The 19,231-nt window shown below is 27.2% G+C and overlaps 1 protein-coding gene across 4 annotated transcripts in view; it reads left to right on the forward strand.

Moving 5' to 3' along the window:
* LOC142323283 (uncharacterized) overlaps window positions 1-19,231 on the forward strand; it is a 309,143-nt gene that overhangs the window by 244,352 nt on the left and 45,560 nt on the right. For all 4 annotated transcript variants that reach the window (XR_012756071.1, XR_012756070.1, XM_075362730.1 and 1 more), the window contains one exon: window positions 17,416-17,583. Coding sequence is in view for 2 of the 4 variants with exons in the window: in XM_075362730.1 (XP_075218845.1) it covers window positions 17,416-17,583 (168 nt within the window). In the remaining 2 variants the exon portion in view is untranslated. The remainder of the gene's footprint in view (window positions 1-17,415; window positions 17,584-19,231) is intronic.

A 19,231-nucleotide genomic window follows, 5' to 3' on the forward strand; every position in this document is an offset into this window, starting at 1 on the left:
TAGTAAAACATGATAGCTTATTGTACCAAATATTTATTCATTGCTTACATTATTTCTATTATAAAAATTTCATCAAGAGTAAAAAAAATTACAGTTACTTATCCAAATCGCAAAGAAATTAGTAATAAAAATAATTTTCTATTTTTTTTTTTTTTTTTTAATTGCAATTTCTGTTATTACAGAGTAGTGAATATTATAGATTAAAAAAAAATAACTGAACATATATTCACTGCTTATATTGATTATTTTTTAATTTTCCTATTAATGTAGATGGTGATATTGGTGATAAATTAACACATGTTATCAATAGCTTCTCTGCATGATAAGTAAGTATTAAAGTGTGTAATTTATTATTGTTTTAACTAACTGCTGGGAACTTAACTGAATTGAGGTAATAATCCCTTGATTTACATTATCAATTCATTCTGAAAACCACTTTGTAAATTAAGGTGATACAAATGAAGGTTTGTCATTCAAAATCTGTTAGTAAATATAAATTGATAATAACTGGTTATTAAATCATTAGGGTAAAATTCTAATTTAATTTAATAATGCTGGCTAATTTCAAGACTTGTTTTTTTACAGTATTGACAGTGATTATATGAAATACTTTTCTATAGCACTTATAAATAGTAAATTTTACCATTAAAAGATTATAGTAACTTGTACTCAAAGTGATTAATTACAAACTGAATTAGATCCACATCTTAGTGGAAGTTTTCAATTAAACCTGAAGTTTTGATGAATTTTAAATTTCTACTAAAGTTTGGTTTAGTTTCTCATTAAATTGAATAATTTTGTATAAATTTCACTGCCAACAATCATGGGACAATTAAATTATTGCTGAAAAAAATGTATGGATCAAATAAAAGCCAATGTCACAAAAATGTATGTTTAACACATCCAATTTTGTGCCTGTTCAATTACTCAAGTCATCAGTGGTTGAAGTTCTCTATCAGTACGCTGCAGTACACCAAGAGGTTTTGTTTCAAACTGCATTATATCCATTCCTGTTAATTTATCCAAATATATTTAATACAAACTCAAGTCTTATACGTTCAAGGGAAAGTGTTCATTACTTCAAAACTACATTTAAAATGCATAATTCAAAGGAATGTATGTGTACATATTCCTTTTGAAAATCTAAGCTTTGTTTTCAGAATTTTGAAAGTTGACAGTCATTATTCAGTCTAAGAAAAGAATAAAATATATGAACTTAACATTTTTTAGTAAAAAAAAGTACAAATGTAATTTAACATTTTTAATAATTATTCAGTTGTCTGAAGCTGATTCATTTATAATTTTAAAAAATGATTAAATTTCATCATATTGTCCACTGATTAATTATTATTTAGTATTTAGGTTTGCAAGATTAAAACTGCATATTTCAGTTTAGAACTTCAAAAAACTTGTTCAAAATCATGAAGATTTTTTTTGCCTGCATATTGGAATTATCACAGCCAAACTGCAATTAAACTGAAAAGAATGTGTTAATTTGTGGAAAATGTTGACAATTGTGTCCCCATTCCCACTGAAGTATTATTTTATATTCATCACATTTATCTCCATTTTATGTGTGTTTATATTGATATTATTGTGCATCCACTATTTATTATTATCTTAGAAATAAAAAAAATACATATATATATTAAATATATATAATAATATTAAATATTATAATATATATATATTAAATATATAATATATTTCTTTATAATAGTTACTGACAATGCATGTATTTGTAATTTTTACTGACTACAATTTTAGATTTTTTAGTGTTGGTGTATATTATTTTTTTTATGTTTACATGTTTTTTTATTCTTAAAAGTTTATTCTGAATGTGTGATAGATATTTTAAAAGCACGAACCTTATCAGTTATTTGTTATTTTTTATTGTAGTAATTTTCTTTTAATGTTTTTTTTTTTTTTGTTAAAAGATTTTTAAATTAAATCTAAGTTTAAATTTTGTACCAATAAAAAAGTATTAACATTTCTGTTTTTATTTTTACTTACGGAAATATTCATAAATGGTATATTAATTAAATTTTAATTACTTCATTTTTGTTTATTCTAAAATCAACTTTTATCAAAAGTACTGGTACAAAGGTACAACTCAAAAAGTATTGTAAAAATTAGTGTGAATGTTCAAAATATAACAATTTCTGTCTATTAATGATATAAGTTTATTAAAAGTTTTGATGCTTTAAGGCAAACATGTGTGTGGCTCTTATTACATGAGTTTATTAACAGAAAGCTTTTGGTGATACTTCTTTTTTAACAATAATGTATTGTATTTATCTTTTTTGATGTTATACATAAATTACTGGTTAACAAGAGTTAGTCAATATAACAAATTTCTGTTTATAAAATTAAATATAGTATTTTTTTATAATTGCAATCATAAAGTATTATTTACAAATGTGCAAAATCATGACTGGAAAATAATAATATTTTTTTAAATCTAAATTTAGCACTTAATGAAATATATTTTAACCTGATATTTCCCTTGGCCCATGATTTTTCTCAGTCTTAGAAGTAGTGATTATAAAACCATTTTTAAGATGTTATATGATACTATCTTTGATAATCACATTTGAATATCAGTAATAAATATTTATCCTTTAACAAATTTGGAAAAAAGGAAAACTATAAGTTAGATGTGAATAGAGTAGTTATTAGATTCTGGATATTAGCTATCCAAGGATAGCATCCTTGGATGTCTAATCTGGAGGAGCTTCTCCCAGGGCTACCCTTTTTATTAAAATGTTGCAGGTACAAATGAAATAAGGTAACCCAGACACTAAAAAGACTAAGAAATATTAAGAAAATATAAGAAAAATTTATAAAGTCAGTGAAAAGGTAGGTTAGTTGTTGTCAGTTTTTGTTGGAATTTTCGTTGAGGAATTGTGCTGCAGCTCTTCCATTGTACAACTGCTGGTTTTTTTTTTTTTTAGGGATGTAACTTTCAAACACAACTTTCATAAAATAACATAGCATTTAGAATAGAAGTTTTATAAGTTTTTTTTTTTTTTTTTTTTTTGTAATTTTTGCATCAATTATAAATCTATCATTTAGCATAACAGGCATGACTTTTCTCTGATAAATCTCATGTTATATTCCTTTCAAAAAATGTTTGATATGAGTTACTTTTTTGGGTAGCCAAAATATAGTCTTTATCTCCCCTCAGGAATCAGGGATCAGTCTGTTTATGTGTTCTGTGACAATAATTAAAAAAGAGAGAAATAAGAGGCTTTGTTTCTAATAGTTTCAGCACTTATTCTTCTCATAGTATTTCGTTGTATGGGAAAATTTTCATTACTGACTTTTTTTATAATCTTTATCCACAGTGAATATGTTATAACATATTCCTCAAGTCTTAACTTCCAACATTTTATAAAATTTAACTTCAGTATCATTTTTATGGATGATGTTTTTGTTTTTAATGTCACCTTAAATATGTAAAGTTTATGACGTGCACATTTAAAATATTACATAGTTTTACTAAATTATTGCTTTTAATTTATACACTTAAGGTGTCATGCAAGATTTGTTTTAGAAAAAAATTAAGTTTTTTATATTCATGAAAATTTCTATGAAATCAAGTTATAAATGATTATTATGTAGATCATTATTTATTTTGTGTAATCCAAAAGTTAGCATGTTAAAGTATATGTGTCCTTGTATCCATCCAGAAAAACATTTAGATAAAAATTTCTAAAATAAAAACATAAAATCATCATACAATTTTGCATACAGTATTATCACATTAATATCTTGGTCAGGTTCAAAAAATGAGATAAAACTGCTCTGAACTTATTAATTTGAAGTAATATGTTTGTGCATGTAAAATGTTTCTCTATGTGATTAATGTAAAAACATTTTGAATCCTTTATATTGATTTCTGTGAAGCTAGTGGTTGTGTGGTGTTAATGTGTAAGAACTTTTGTTAAAAAAACGTGCTTTCTATCTGATTATTTTTATGTTGAAATTTATTTTTAATATTAATAATCAGTTATTTTACCTTTTATTGAAATACCTATCTTTTGCTTCCAAAAATGGCTATCCATTTTCACTCTTTGAAGAACATTTGAACACTCAAATGTAATTTCCATGGTCTCTATGCATATTTATTTGTTATTGTTAATAATAGAGCTTTGAATATATGCTATCCCTAGAATTATTATTATTTTTATTTTTTTTTTTTACTTTTTATGAAATGTATATACCAGTATTTAAAGATTTCCGCTTGCATCACCATCTACATTTAGTCAGCGGCTAGGTTTAGTAACTATTAATTAATTCACTCCATTACTTCACATCAGCCTAAACCTATTAATATATTTTTTTTAAATAGTTCTTTATGACTTCGGCTATCATATTTTTTATTGTTAAATTAATAATCTTGTAAAAATTTACTTTTTTAAAACCAAATTGTTTTCCATCTAAAAAACCCTTAGAATTTAAATCTGCAAACCCACTGTGTTGGTCTAGTGGTGCATTCATCATCGCAAATCAGCTGATTTCAAAGTTGAGAGGTCTAAGGTTCAAATCCTAGTGCAGGCAGTAACTTTTATACGTATTTGAATACTAGATCATGAATACCAGTGTGTTCTTTAGTGGTTGGTACAAGACTACACTTCATTTACATTCATACATATCATCCTCATTTATCCTCTGAAGCAATATGTTACAGTGGTTCCGGAGGCTAAACAGAAAAAAAAATTTAAATTGCATCAGTCAAACATATATCATACCATTCGAGAGGTTTTAATAAAAAGTATGATCAGTTATTATTTTATTTCTTCTAGCATATTAATCAGTTAAGGTTATTAATTGTGCATGCTATTTCAGTTGTAGTTAAGAAATAAACTACTTTTTGGTACATGATTTTTGTTACCATAGTTATTTCTGTAATTTTTAAATAAGGATTTGAAGTTAAGAATACAATTAAATTGTGTAGATTAGTTTTATTTTAAAATGTTAGTTTTGTTGTTAATTCATTAAGGTTTAACTTATATATAGTTTTTTAAATACAGTTTTGTTTCTATTTAAATTGTTTCTTCTTTTTTTTTGTTGACCTTTTATTTCTTTATGGTTAATTATGGTTTAGTAGATTGTGTGTTAGTTGTTACTGGATGCTATGAACTTCTTTTATTCTAGTTAATTTTGTTATAGTTGACAATAGATTTATTCAGTTTTGGTAGTGTATTTATTTCAGCCCTGTTTTAATCATTCAGTTAAATTTTAATGTTTTTTATGATATAACAAACCAAAATTTCTGTATATTTTTTCTCATGGAAATTTATTTTTCTTTGAGAATTCACTCTCAAAGAAAATAATGTGCATTATTTAAGTTATTAAATAATGCGCAGCTATCGTTTTCTTTTCCCCTTTGATCAGTGATGTTGAAAATGTGTGTTTCACAAAATAGTCATCTTGTTTACTTATGAGTAAACAAGATTTATTCATAACTAGTACTTACTCAGAAATCTTATTTTTATGGGGTAAAATAACTCAATAGATTTTAATTATTAAATTTAGCTAAAAATCTAATAATTAAAATCTATTGAGTTATTTTCCTGATCCCCAAATTACATTTTTTTAATTTTTTTTTACAGTAAAATCTTTATAAAACAAATATTATTGGAATATCAAAAAGTTAACTGCTTTGGCAAGTTTCCATAGTTTTGTGATGGGATTATGGAAAAAATTATTATTTGTGTAATTAGGTTAGTTTGTTGGTAGAATATGTCTATTAAGAAGATTACACATTCAAAAAATTGTGATGATTTTTAAAAAAATAATAAAAAGCTTCATTAAGTAGGATATTATTTCAGAAACTAGTAAAAATATAATATTAAATTATCTACTACACTTATCACATTCAACTGAAGTTTTTGATGATGTTAATATGAAAGTCATTGCTTTTATTTCCATTGTATATTTTCAATGTATCATATCTTTGACCATTGGCAGTAGTTTACTCTTCCATTTGATATCGCTGGCAAAAACTTAAATTTCATATGGTATTACTGTATGCCATTTATTGAATCATTCAAGCAAGGCACCTGATATTTTGATTTTATTTTCCCTAACATTCTCACCAAATGAAAACAGCTTGAGAGTGAATATCAGAAATTTTGCATTTAATATTTTGCCAGTTTTAATTTTCAACAATTTACAGATGTTTGTATCTTTACTTTTTTTTTTATTATGTCATATAATTAAGTATTACTGATATTTTAAAACTGTTTAAGCGGAAATGTATTAAAAATGTCTACTACTACTTGTTCAATTAAAAGTTGATTATGTAGATTTGCAGGAATTTTATAAAAGTTGAAAAATAATAAAATTAAACAAGATTCAAATGAAAATATTGCCAAAAAAAGAATGAAATATGAAAACAGATTAATATTAATGATGAATCACTAAAAAAAAATTTTAATTTATGTGAGTCATGAGCATATGTTTTAGTCATTATGAGTTATGTGATTATATATAATTAATTAGTAGTGTAGTACGATAATTTTAGCATCATAAAAAATTTCTTGGTTCTAAGGATGATGATAAAAAGAATTATTATTCAGTCTAAACCTTTTTTTGGGTCTAGATTTTAGTTTGTTATCTTAAACATACCACCATGAGTAGAACATAATGTACATTTCTACTTCAAAAATTTACAGAACAATGTTGGGCTGGTATTAAAGCTGCTCGAATACTTTATAATTAATTATTTTCTATCACATAACTAATTATGTGATCAATTGAATCTACTCTTCATCTATAGAATCTGTAGTTCAAAGAACCCCTTCTGCATTTTCTAAATTGTTACAAAAACACATTAACTTATAGATGTACGATTATTTGTTGGTTTTTTGACATCTAGATCACCACATAAATTGCCAATACAATACGTACATATAATGCCAAGATACGTTATTGATATATCCACCTTTACTATCTTAACTTATAATAATGTAAAGCTAGACTTCCTCATCCCCTAAAGCAGATTAAATGCTCTATGAATAATTCCTAGTAATAAACTACAGTAAAACCTTTCTAATATGACCTTTCAATAAAATAGAAACTGTGAATGTAGATATACATAAGCCCTAAATAAAACAGAAATTTTCCCTTTCCTAATGCAGAAGTAGAAAAGCTTTTAATTTTTAAACTTTTAAATGAAACAAAATATTTTATTGTAGAATTACATCGGTTTGAATGAAGGAAATGTACAATATGTCAGTGGGAGATGATTCATTTTTAGCCTTACTAGAGACAATTTGACTACAGCATATCACATATTTTTTTCTAATAATACAGAATTATAAGCTGAATCATAACTCGACACAAAGTATGCCATTTTAGGACTTTAATTTGATGTTGAAATATTATCTTGAAAGGAAACTGTTGTGTAATTCTTTGCAAACCCATCTATAATATTGCACCTAATATTTGTTAATGATTTTTATCTTGTATTTTATCTTTACTACTTATTTACTGTTTGTGATTGACATAAATTGATGAATTTCTCAGTGATCCAAGAAAAACCTGTTTAAAATACTTTACTTTTTTCCAAAAGTGATATTTTTGTTTTTCGTTTTTATTAAAAATAGGTAAACAACATAATAAATAATAGATAAGCAACAATCTTAAGATATTGAATTGGACAATGGGATAAAATAAGCAAATAATTTTCAATATATCAAGTATGATGAAGTTTGGAAGTAATTCAGAAGTATGCTAGCAAAAGGGATCTTTACTTCAGGAACAATTATTTAAGTTCAAGCTTTGCAAGTGACAAGATTGTTAGGAAAAAATAATTTAACAAATTGAATAGCTGACTTTAAGTACTTAAAAAGCACAAAAAAAGCACTTAAAAATTGAAATGAAATCAAGTTTATTCTACTGATATTGATAGGATATTACTTAAGCAGAATCAACAAGTATGATTTTGCCACTGGTTGAAGGTATGATAAAAATATACAATGGCAATGAAACTGGGTTATTTTTCTGATCACTTGTCAAAATCTAAACATATCTCTGGTGATCAATTTTGAAAAAGGATAATTTTGTGAAAATTATAGCAAATATTAAAAATGTATGAAAAATCTTGTAATCTATAAAACAGCATAGAAATTTAAATTCTATTAAAATTATTGAAACTTTTATAGAGAAATTCTGCTCCAAAATATTCCATAGTAATAGTTGTGTGAACCATATGTTAGTATGTTATAGTTGTTCCTAACACATAATAATTTTAAATTAACACTAACTTAGCATAATTGGTTTTTTTATTCTTTTAAACAACACAATATATGTATAATATATTTTAATTAAATAAAACAAAAAAACATGTGGTATTAATGTAGTAGGCAATCTACCACTGTAGTTAGTTCTTAGATGGCGCCACTGAAATGCTATATTGAAGTAAGAAAATAAATAAATAAAATTATAAATATAATCTAACCAAACTTAACCTATGTTTGCTAGTCAAGGTTAGTGAGTGAAGCAAGCATAGGTTAAGTTTGGTTAGATTATATTCATTATTTATTTATTTTCTTATTACAATATAGTGTTTCAGTGGCACCACCTAACAACTAACTAACCAACCACAGCGGTAGATTACCTACTCCATTAATACTAAACAAGTGTTAGTTAATGATAAGTTTATTCTGCTATAATATGTAGTAGAATCTCTTTTCATAAATGAAATGATTCATTTTTGAAAAGAGAAAAAATAAAACTGTGATTAGTGTAAGTAATTTATTAGTCAACTCTAGTGTCAGGATGAATTTTGATAAAATATTCATCAATCATGCGATAATATTTCTTTCACATTTAGCTTAATTTGGTTCTGTAAAATTTTACAGTTCTACTTAAATGATTTTAATATACTAAATTTCAATAAGTAACATTTTTCTTTAATAAATTTAATTTTGAAGCTGCTACTCCTTGTTTGGTGTATGCACCTACTAGTGTGAAAATATTTAGCTGGCACACTGTAGAATTAAATAAATGTGCTTTATAGTTGCATGAATTTTATAGTTTTATAGCATCATTTGTATAGAAAAAAAAAATTTTTATCAGTTAAAATCTTATAAAAATATATGTGGAGAGATCATATTCCATCAATCAATTACTGTTCTAAATTCTACAGATGATAACATTTACAGAAATTATTCTGAATGCTAAACAATACAGAAAAAATATTATATATTTTCATTTATTAAAAAGCAAAAAATTATAAACATAGAAAAGAAAGTGTCAGTGTAATCAGCTTATATAAAACAACAGATATAACATTGATAAGCTACAGCAATTGAAACTTATTTAATAAAAATCAAAAACCTGACTAGAAAAATGTTATTTGTCTGAATAAACTTGCATTATACTATCCACTAAAATAAACTTTCTTAATATTTGAACAAACTGAGGCAACACAAATCACTAAAGTATCTTAATCACTTCCTAAATAATTCGTAATATATCCTGTGTAATTTAATGGCATTAATCAGCCATCACAGTGTGAACTTTAAAAAAAAATAAATACTAATTTACTTTCTAAATACAGTGTATGGAAATGAGCGTCCAGATGATTTTTAGAGCTATTTGCAGCTCCTTCATCAGTAGTGTTGCTTTAATTACTGATGTTCAGCTAGTAGTGATTAGAAAACATCAATATTAGCATAATTGTGTTTTTTTAATTCTACATTTAAAATTTTGATGTTAATATGTTTTTGTCCAGTTTCTGTCAGATTGATTATGCATTTTACAGTGCTTTTATTATGTCCTTTGTATCTAGGTAAAACTAGGGTAAAACTATCAAATATGCCCTCTGTAATAAATAATTAGTACAGCTACAGCAATTTAATTTGTTTAATAATGGGCAGTTGTGTTAATGCGTGTTTCATTACTTTTTCACTTTTTTTTTGTGTTTTTGAGAGAATATAATAGACTTCTTTCCTGATAATGTAAGTTATGTAGTTTAAATGTCTTTCCTAACAGACAGCCTGCAATCATTATGCTTTTTTTTTTTTGTAACTAGTTGTGTTTTTGATTTTATTTTGTATGTAATGTAACATAATGTTTGTAAATGTGGATCTGCATCTTAAATAATTTACTTTGTTGAGTTTTTTATTAAAGATGTCAGCTGACATGGGTGTGAATTATTAGGTAAAATAAGCATGTGCCAAAAATTTGCTTTTTTACAGCCTTAAATTATTTTATATACAGTGGGTAAATTTTATAATATGTTTTCTGTGAATTTAGAAGGTTTAGTTAACTACTTTGAATATTATGAGTTCTATGAAACTAAGGGATATTTTTGTTATTCTGCCTTAATTATAAGTTGGGTATTATTTGTTAATAAAGTGCAAGAAATTTGTGATATCGATTGTGTTTCCTTATATACACACATATATATATATACACGTAGGAATATGATATCGCAAGTTATGCTATCTGTATATTATTCTGTTTTCAATTTACAAAACAATTCACATATACTAAACAATACTAACATGTAAATAAAAGCTGTAACAAATAATTATAAATTAAGCTTTTTCCAGTGCTGTTATCAACATCAGTGTAATTAGAATATTTTTTAATTTATGTTTCATAATATTTTATCAGGTAAATTTTCACTTACTGTTTATTTCTTTTTTAATATTTTTATTTGTTTAATTTTTTTTGTTGATTCTAATTATAGGAAGATTAGATTATAGAATTTAAAAGTAAACAGAAGAACCACCTTGGGTAAAAAATTTACACATATGATCTCAATAAAACAGTTCCTGTTCTTTAAAGCACTTCCTGAATAAAGTATGCCCAGTTAGTTGTCAAGCCATAAATCACCCATCTAACCTGTCACCTGGTATAGAAAGCAAGAGATGGAACTTAGATCAGATCTTGTTTCGCAGAGAATCTTAGGAAGATTCTGGAGCTTCTTGTATATAAATTAGTACCATAGTTCTAACTAAACAATTACCGATCTTTTTATCAGACTTAATGCAGTTCAAGTCCAATAAATAAAGTTGTAGCTCCAACTGGGCATGTATAAATATGCAAGTAAGATATTGTTTTCTATGCTTTTCTGTATATTTTTACAAACTTTTCCACAGAAGCACTAATTAGTGATAAAGTACTCACAATGATTACATAGAGAAAAATAGTACAAATAAGTTTTAATTTAATAAAATAATCACATTAGGATGAAGATTAATAAGTTAAGAGTTTTTCCATTAAATGTTCTGTAGTCATAAATGATAATTTTCAGGTATCACAATTTCTTATAATCTTTTTCTTAAAATACAGTTAAAAGTTATTAAAAATTTTTTGCTTTAACCAAAAAATTTATCCATTCTGACAGCTTATTGTGTACTCACCTCAAAAATTCACTATTTCAAACAGTTTGTTTGCATTGTATAATTAACAGATACATTAATATTTGCTATGTACACTGAACAATTTCCTCTCTTTGAACCAGTCAGCTAGCCTTTAAGAAATGACAATTGATTGGACTGTCATTTTTCCCAGTATTACTTCAGTTCTAACTCAAGTAATCTGCGTGTCAATATAGAGTAAATCCTTGACTAGTAGCAATTTTTAGATAGATTCAAGTTTTTATCTATTTATTTTTGTAAATTTTGTAAAAATGATTAAAAATGTATTAATCAAGTATGTGTGTGTGTAATATATATTACAATTGTTCATAATAAAATGAAAAATTCAGTTCTGTTTAACAAGTTTTTTTCTTGATTGGGTCCTAAAGAATAAATTACTCTGTTTTCAAAAAAAAAGTTGACCACAATTTTGAAATTTTGTTCATTAAAATTAATCTTTGGTTGTATACATATCACTTATAAATGTGGAACTATTACTATAATAGTTGTAAAATTATTCTCTTTCACAATGTTAATCTACTACTACTATATATTTAAATATATTTACTATATATTTTTAAAAAAACTAATTGTATATATAATTTTTAAAACTGAAGATTCTGCTTTGGTCAATACAATGACTGTGTGTATATTTGCTTGTACAAAGTAAAACAAAAAATCATTAGTATATTGTATACTGGTTGTTGTTATAAATTAATTAGTTGTTCATTTTATGTCCCTTATATCAAAGCAATATACAGAAATAGAATCATATACACCTAAAAAACTGAAACAGTTTATTGCTGACTTAAGAAATCACAAATGAAGAACCAAAGTCAACAAAGCATATTAAAAAGTAAACATGACCTCTCAGCTTATGATGTAACAAATTTGGTTAAAGCATTGTTACATGACTAACATGTTTCTATCATTTGAAGTGTTTTCTTTATTATATTATCCTGAATTCTGCATCCTGCATTATGGATACACTAAACTATAAAAAATAAAACTGGTGACATAATGTTGCAAAATTTGATGAATTTTATGAAAGAATTGAAGAATTTCATAGAAAAACTTTTATTAGTTTTTAGGATTAACATATTTATTCAACTGAGGTAAAATAAAATGAATACTTGTTTCTGATCATGATGTTATGGTAAAAATAAATTTGTTATAATTTTTATACCTTTTTTAAAAAAATCTCAACATAATTTTTTTTAGAATTGCTTTTATTAAATGAAATGGAGGCTGCAAGCAGGCAGTTGGAAACAGTCGATTAACTAAATTCAAATGTACTGCAAAGTTGTCAAAACGTATTTGGCTAGTACTTGTGTTAATGAGAATATGTATATTGACATAAAAACTCTTACAATGAACAAATTAATTTCACTCGCAAGATAAAATCCTATTTCAATTTGAAACACCTCATAAAACACTGAATCTGCCATAATTTTTAAATACACCATACACCTATGAATACTCTGGTTTAAATATAATCTTATATCCTGATACTTTTTCAAAACATTTGAGTTTTTGCTATGTAAATCTAGACTGTCAGATCACCATTTATTGCCAGTAAATATGAATTTTATAAACCGGTTCAAATCCTTTTGGTATCTGTGAAAGAGGCATATTATTCATCACTGATATGATATACATATATATATATATATATATATATATATATATAATTGTGTAATTGTTTAGTAATATGAATAAAATATTTATTAGCCAATTTACAGTTTGGGTATTTATCTTGTTCAGAATTGGATACTACTGATTTACTTCAATTAACAAAACTACACCAATCAGTATAAACCAGTAACATTAATATTAAATTAAAAAGAACATTTTTTTTTTTTGTGTTATGGGCACCTACTATGGTTATTTGCCCTTTTCCTAAACAGAAAAAAAGGGAAAAGGATTTTTTTCCTACCTGATAAACTCACTAGTGACTTAGAAGACTAGACTTGTCAGATGATCTTGACATATCATCCAGAAATAGACTTGTCACAGAATATTAAAACCCTAAAAAGAAACACAAGATAACAAGGGTGTCCTTGCCACTAAAAATGTACTTCCATTTCAAAGAAATGTTGTCATATCTGACAAAAAATGGGTGTAAAAATCACGTAGTTCTTAAAATCTAATCCTTAATGTAAATTCGTCACAGAACTTATAAAAACTTCAATCATACTACCTATCGCCTAGGTTTACCTTTTAGGCTATTCTTTTTTCGATCTTTTCTCCATCTTCCTGATGGACACCCCCTCTGCTTCCACGGTGTCTGTTGCTTCGAAGATGGGAGTCTTCTTATCCTCTGCAGTAAAAGATGGAAGATGTCTTTCTGTCGGAATCAGATGATACTGACATAGAGGGTGCGTTGAGCAATGCATAAGAATTTAAGCCTGATGTATTTGCCACTAAAATGTTTGGGGTGGCTAAAGATTCGTCTTCTTTGCTGGTTCCCTAATTGGGGATATTCTCTATTCAACTTTTATCATCAGTGAAATATGCTCAGATTTCTTCTGCGGTTTAGCTTCACTTTCCTTCATATTTTGATTGGTCAAAGGCTCATTCCGTGGTTGTGTAGGCATCTGCTTGTTTGGAGACATCTGTGTTTATCTGTGTCGGATTTTGACAAGTTTCTCCAATTGGTTGACTTTTCAGTTTATCATTGTTGATAAATTTGACCATGTTTGCTAAAGCTGGTAGCAGTTTATAGATTACGTCCTTTGGTTTAAAGGAAGCTGCAGGAGCTGCACCAACCTGAGCATAAGTTGCAACTTTCAGTGATCTGCTGAGCATGATTTTTCTGACTTCAAAGTAGCTGACCTTTTGAATGGTTTTTACCTCCTATATTGTAACTTACTTCTTATAAATTGGATATTTTTGTGATTCACAGAATGATGACCATGACAGTTGACACAAACCGGCGAATTCCTGCATGGGTCATCCGGATGTAGTGGGTCACCACAAGGACAAATCTGTTTCCTAGAGCATGATGTTGCTGTATGTCTGAATTTCTGACATCCAAAACACCACAAAGGAGTTGGGATGAATGGATGAACTTCCAGTATATGAAAGTCAGCTTTTTTTTTTCTGGACACTTGGATTTGTTTAACGTCAAATCATGCAACGCAGAGGATATAACTTCTTCATTTTGTCATGAGTTCAGTTGTCGACATGTAACAGCTCCTTGTCAATAGAGTTCTACAATTTTATCTTCAATGCAGTTCACCAAATCCCTGCACACAAGTACTCCCTTGGATATATTTAGCGTACCACGTGGTACAATTTCAAAGTCCAATCTTCTTGACTTTGAGTAGCTATGACGATTGTAGTTCATTGATGGTTTCAACAGTCCTATAGCAGTCTTCCTTGTCTTCTTAACAGGTCCTCCTACAGCTTTTGTAATCCCTCAAGCAATCACAAAAGGACTGATCTTAGTAAAATTTCCTTCGTCCCTCTTTGTCACCAAATATTTTAGTAATGCTTCACAACACTCTGGTCGAAATGTAGTTCTATCCTTCTTTTCACCAACACTAACGTTCTTCCTTCTTTCTGTTCGCTTGTAAAGACAAAGACCCTCCTGGATGAGAGCCCTCCGCCGTAAAATTCATGAAAGTTGAAGTTTTCATGAATGAAGTGACAACAGTTCCAAGATGTTGAGGTGCAGCAGGAGAGGTGTTGGGCATGTCCCGGATCACTGATCCTGCCTAGGTTTCCCTGCCAACAACCTCCCACTGATTTAAGTCGAATTGGCAAGTCAGGTATTCCCTGACCTACGATACTGATATCCCACGGCTCACATGTAGCAGTAAGGGCTCCGATACCCTTACCCGTGGGATAATCCCTGCCAAGGGCCAAAGTGACTGACTAACACTGAGCGGAGCAAGACTTCGATAGAGCAAGCTCACATCAGCTCACCTTCAACCTGGTTTCCAAGAGTTGGGATGAGCACTCTGCCCAGCATTGGCAAAAAACATATCACGGATATGCCTCCCGATCCTACTGCAAGTAGCAAAACTGAGAAGCACAACTGCGACCAACTTGAACAGTTCAGGACCACCAATCCCGTACTTCACAGGGGAGCTCCTGAGCAATACCATTGCCCTGTTGGGCAACATAAATGAAAGTACCGAAGTATCATGTTGTTGCCAGTCCTGGACAAAAGCATAGATGTAATTGCACGGACATGCGGTTGGGTTTTGTCTTGTGCATTATAACTATTTTTTTTTTTCAACTTTAAAAGTAAGTTCAGGTTTTATATTTTTAAATTATAAAACGATTAGAATTTATGAAAACAAAAACATATTGAACAACATATACTTACAGAAAAGTTATTAAACTTTCTTTTTAGTGAAAAATAATATTTAATGTGTTTAGTAAATTAGTAGTATGTATTAAAATGAGAAATTGTTTACACACTCAATTATAAAATAAAGTATTATTTTTATATCCCTAAAAATAAAATGGAAAATGCTTCAAAAACAAAGCACATTCATTTGTTTATAAAAATGTTTTCATTCATATTCAGTTAATGATTTTACAGACTATATGAATAGTGAAGGTTAAAATCAGTCAAACATAAATAAAATTACTAAATTAGATTTGTTCATCAACCTATCTGTTCTTGTGTGGATCTTTAAATTGCTACCATAACTCATTTTATATAGCCTAGGAGCCTTAAAGAGTTATCATCACAAGGAATTATTTGGGTAAAGTGGCTCCTTTCCCCCTTAGAAGCATACGCTGAAACCAATTAGTGGTATATCTTCCACCATGTACTGACCAACATATACTACTGTGTTTTTATTAAAATATTAAATATCGTTTAAGATACAATCCAGCCTTTTGAGGTATTGTTTTTAACCAATAAATTGCTTGTACTGCTTTTTTTATTTTTATTTAAAAAAATCTGAGTCTGTATTAAAGTATTTTTTCAAAAATATCTTTGTATTCCTTGAATTATTATTTTCTTTTGGCTAATATTTTTTTAAAGAATGATCATTATTTATCTATAAAAAGAATGCTTTATAATTTTTGGGATAATTTTAATTAAAATTTTAAAGATATTATTAAAATATAGAAAAAATATAAATGATGTATCTGACCATCTTGTACTTCCTTTAAGTACGTCATACATTTGACTGATTTTCATATTTTTCTTTTAAGATAACAATTGATATAATAAATTGATATTGTGAAGTCACTCTGATTAATATTTTCTAAAATTACTGCCAGACATATGAATCACTGTGAATTTAAGTAATTTCTTTTATTTCATTAATATTTTATGAAATTTCCTTGTTAAAATAATTTTAAAAAAAAATTAGTACTCTACACAATATACATATTAAAATCTTTTCAGGATTATATGAATCTTTCTCATCTCTGGAATTTTGTACATTATGGAAGTGTTCAGCCAAATGTAAACCACTCAACTATTGGAGGGAAGTGATTTCACTTTTGAAAAAAAAATTTGTGGACTAACTTTGTGCAGCTGGGGCTAAGGGGGATAGTGGCAACTCTACTTGTGCAACCATCTAGAAACTGTTATTTCATAAATGTGGATTACACAAATTGTGGCTAAGTGCCTACTTATTGGGCAAAGTCGAATCAGCCACTCCTAAACTTTTAAATCTAAATTGTAACATGATTGCTTGTTAATTTTAATTTCCTCTCATCATGGTCCTGTATTTCTTTTAAGTTTCTGATTTTCTGTATAAAAAAAGATCATCTAGATGAATGCAACAGTAAGCTATGTTTCAAGCGAGTTTTAAAAATAAGCAGTTCAGAAAGTGGAAAACATGTATGAAAATAACCTACCGATGTTAAGAATATTTTAAATTTGTAGATTGTTTTATTTATTTTTGTAGAACATTTATTCATCAAGATATCTACAAAATTTTATGCATTTTTAATAAACAAAATTATTGATTTTAAAACTTGAATAAATTTGATTAATTTCCTCATTAATATGCATATATCCATATTTTAGTTTTATTTTTTGTTTGCTTTTCAACAGGAACATTCATGGGGGGCTGTAAGATTAAGTTCACACCAAGCTGAAATTGTACGTTGCCCAGCAAATTCATTGACGTTGCCTCGCACTGCTGCTCCTTCTGGTCCTACCCCGCTTATTTGTCGCAGTCGAAGTTTGCATCTCTCTGATGATGGCTGTACTTCATCAAAGGTATATTATTTTGAATTAATTCCTTGATTATTTTTCATTAAAAAAATTATATTTACACACACACACACATACACATGCATATATATATATATATATATACGGAACTAATATTAATTACAGTATTTATATTGATTGCATAAAATTGATGTAGGATTAATCATTCATGTACTTTTTTTGCTTCAGTTGTTTTTTTATAGAAGAAAGTTCTAAACAGCATGCCAAACTGTGATAATGCTTAATATCATTAAAAATTGTGAACTTTTTCAAATTACATGGAGATAGGTTACCCAAAGGACCTTCAGAGCTAATTACCAGCAACCATGCCTTCAATGAAGTTACTTGAAGTTCTGTTGTTTATGGTGTTTATCTTTAAAAAGGTAGGCCCTTTATATATGATGATATAATATATTGAATCTATGATGTATACATTGAAAATGATTTTTAATCAAATTTAGTGTGTTTATTCAGTATACTGTATTCAGTTGTTTTGAGATGTTGATTTATATATATATGATTTTGACACACTGAAACAATATACAGTATTTAGAAACAGACTAAATTTGATAAAAACAACATATTTAATTAATAAATATAACATGATTAAATGTATTATTCAGTTACATGCTAAAGGGGTTTCCTAACTATTTTTAGATTGTGCCATTAATAACAATGTTGTTAATTAGTCCTAAAAGATCCTTTTGTAAAATTATTTCCATAAAATTTGAAAGTTTACTGTTTTTTAATTGTTTCATAGTTTTAAAATGTATTGCCTACGAAATTATAATCAATACAATTTAAACAGTATGTTCAGTAACGTGTTTTCAGATTTTTATTTTGAGAATTTTCCTTGAATTACTGATTGCAATTAAATACTGGTATTTTTGTTCTATATAGTTTAATAAAAATTTTATAGAATTGCATCCTGCAGCTAAAAACTCAATTCTTTTATTAAAAAAACCAAATATTTACTTGACTTAATTTTATCTGCTAATTACTGTTTGGTACCTTTCCATCTTGAGAAGTAGTAAAATTAATATACACAAAAATTAGTCAGACCTATTTTAATTTCCCTACATCTGATACTGAAGAGTACCCTTAAAAACCATTAAGATAATGCCCAAAGCTAAGCATTAAACAGCAGCAAAAATATAAAATGAATGTGAGAAAATATTAATTTTTGATGTACTCTCGTAATTACAATATATTACTGCAAGTAATAAAGTAGTTTATCATCTATTAAATATTTGTAGTACATTATTAGCCTTCTAAAAGAAATTAAACAAGTTTTTATGTCTCTTTCATTATGTATAAGCAGAAAATTTTACAAATCAGTTAATATGCATATGCATATAATCTAAGATAATAAATCCAGATTTAAACTTTCACTGCTTCTCATTGAAGTAATATATTATCTTTAAACCCTGGTTACAACCAGAATTAACTAGAAGGAACAATTATAAATTATAATGTATAGATTAAATTATGTAAGCATAGTTTTGTTAACATTATTATTACTTTCGAAGCAACTATATGTTAATTGTGAATATCACCCACCATCAAAAATATAATTTCTGAGAGTTCTGTTTTAGCTGAAAAAGAAAAAAACTTAATTACAAAAATTTGTAATTGTCATGATGAAATGCTGAAT

This window comes from Lycorma delicatula, chromosome 4 (assembly GCF_047948215.1).
Source record: "Lycorma delicatula isolate Av1 chromosome 4, ASM4794821v1, whole genome shotgun sequence".
Taxonomy (NCBI): Eukaryota; Metazoa; Arthropoda; class Insecta; order Hemiptera; family Fulgoridae; genus Lycorma; species Lycorma delicatula.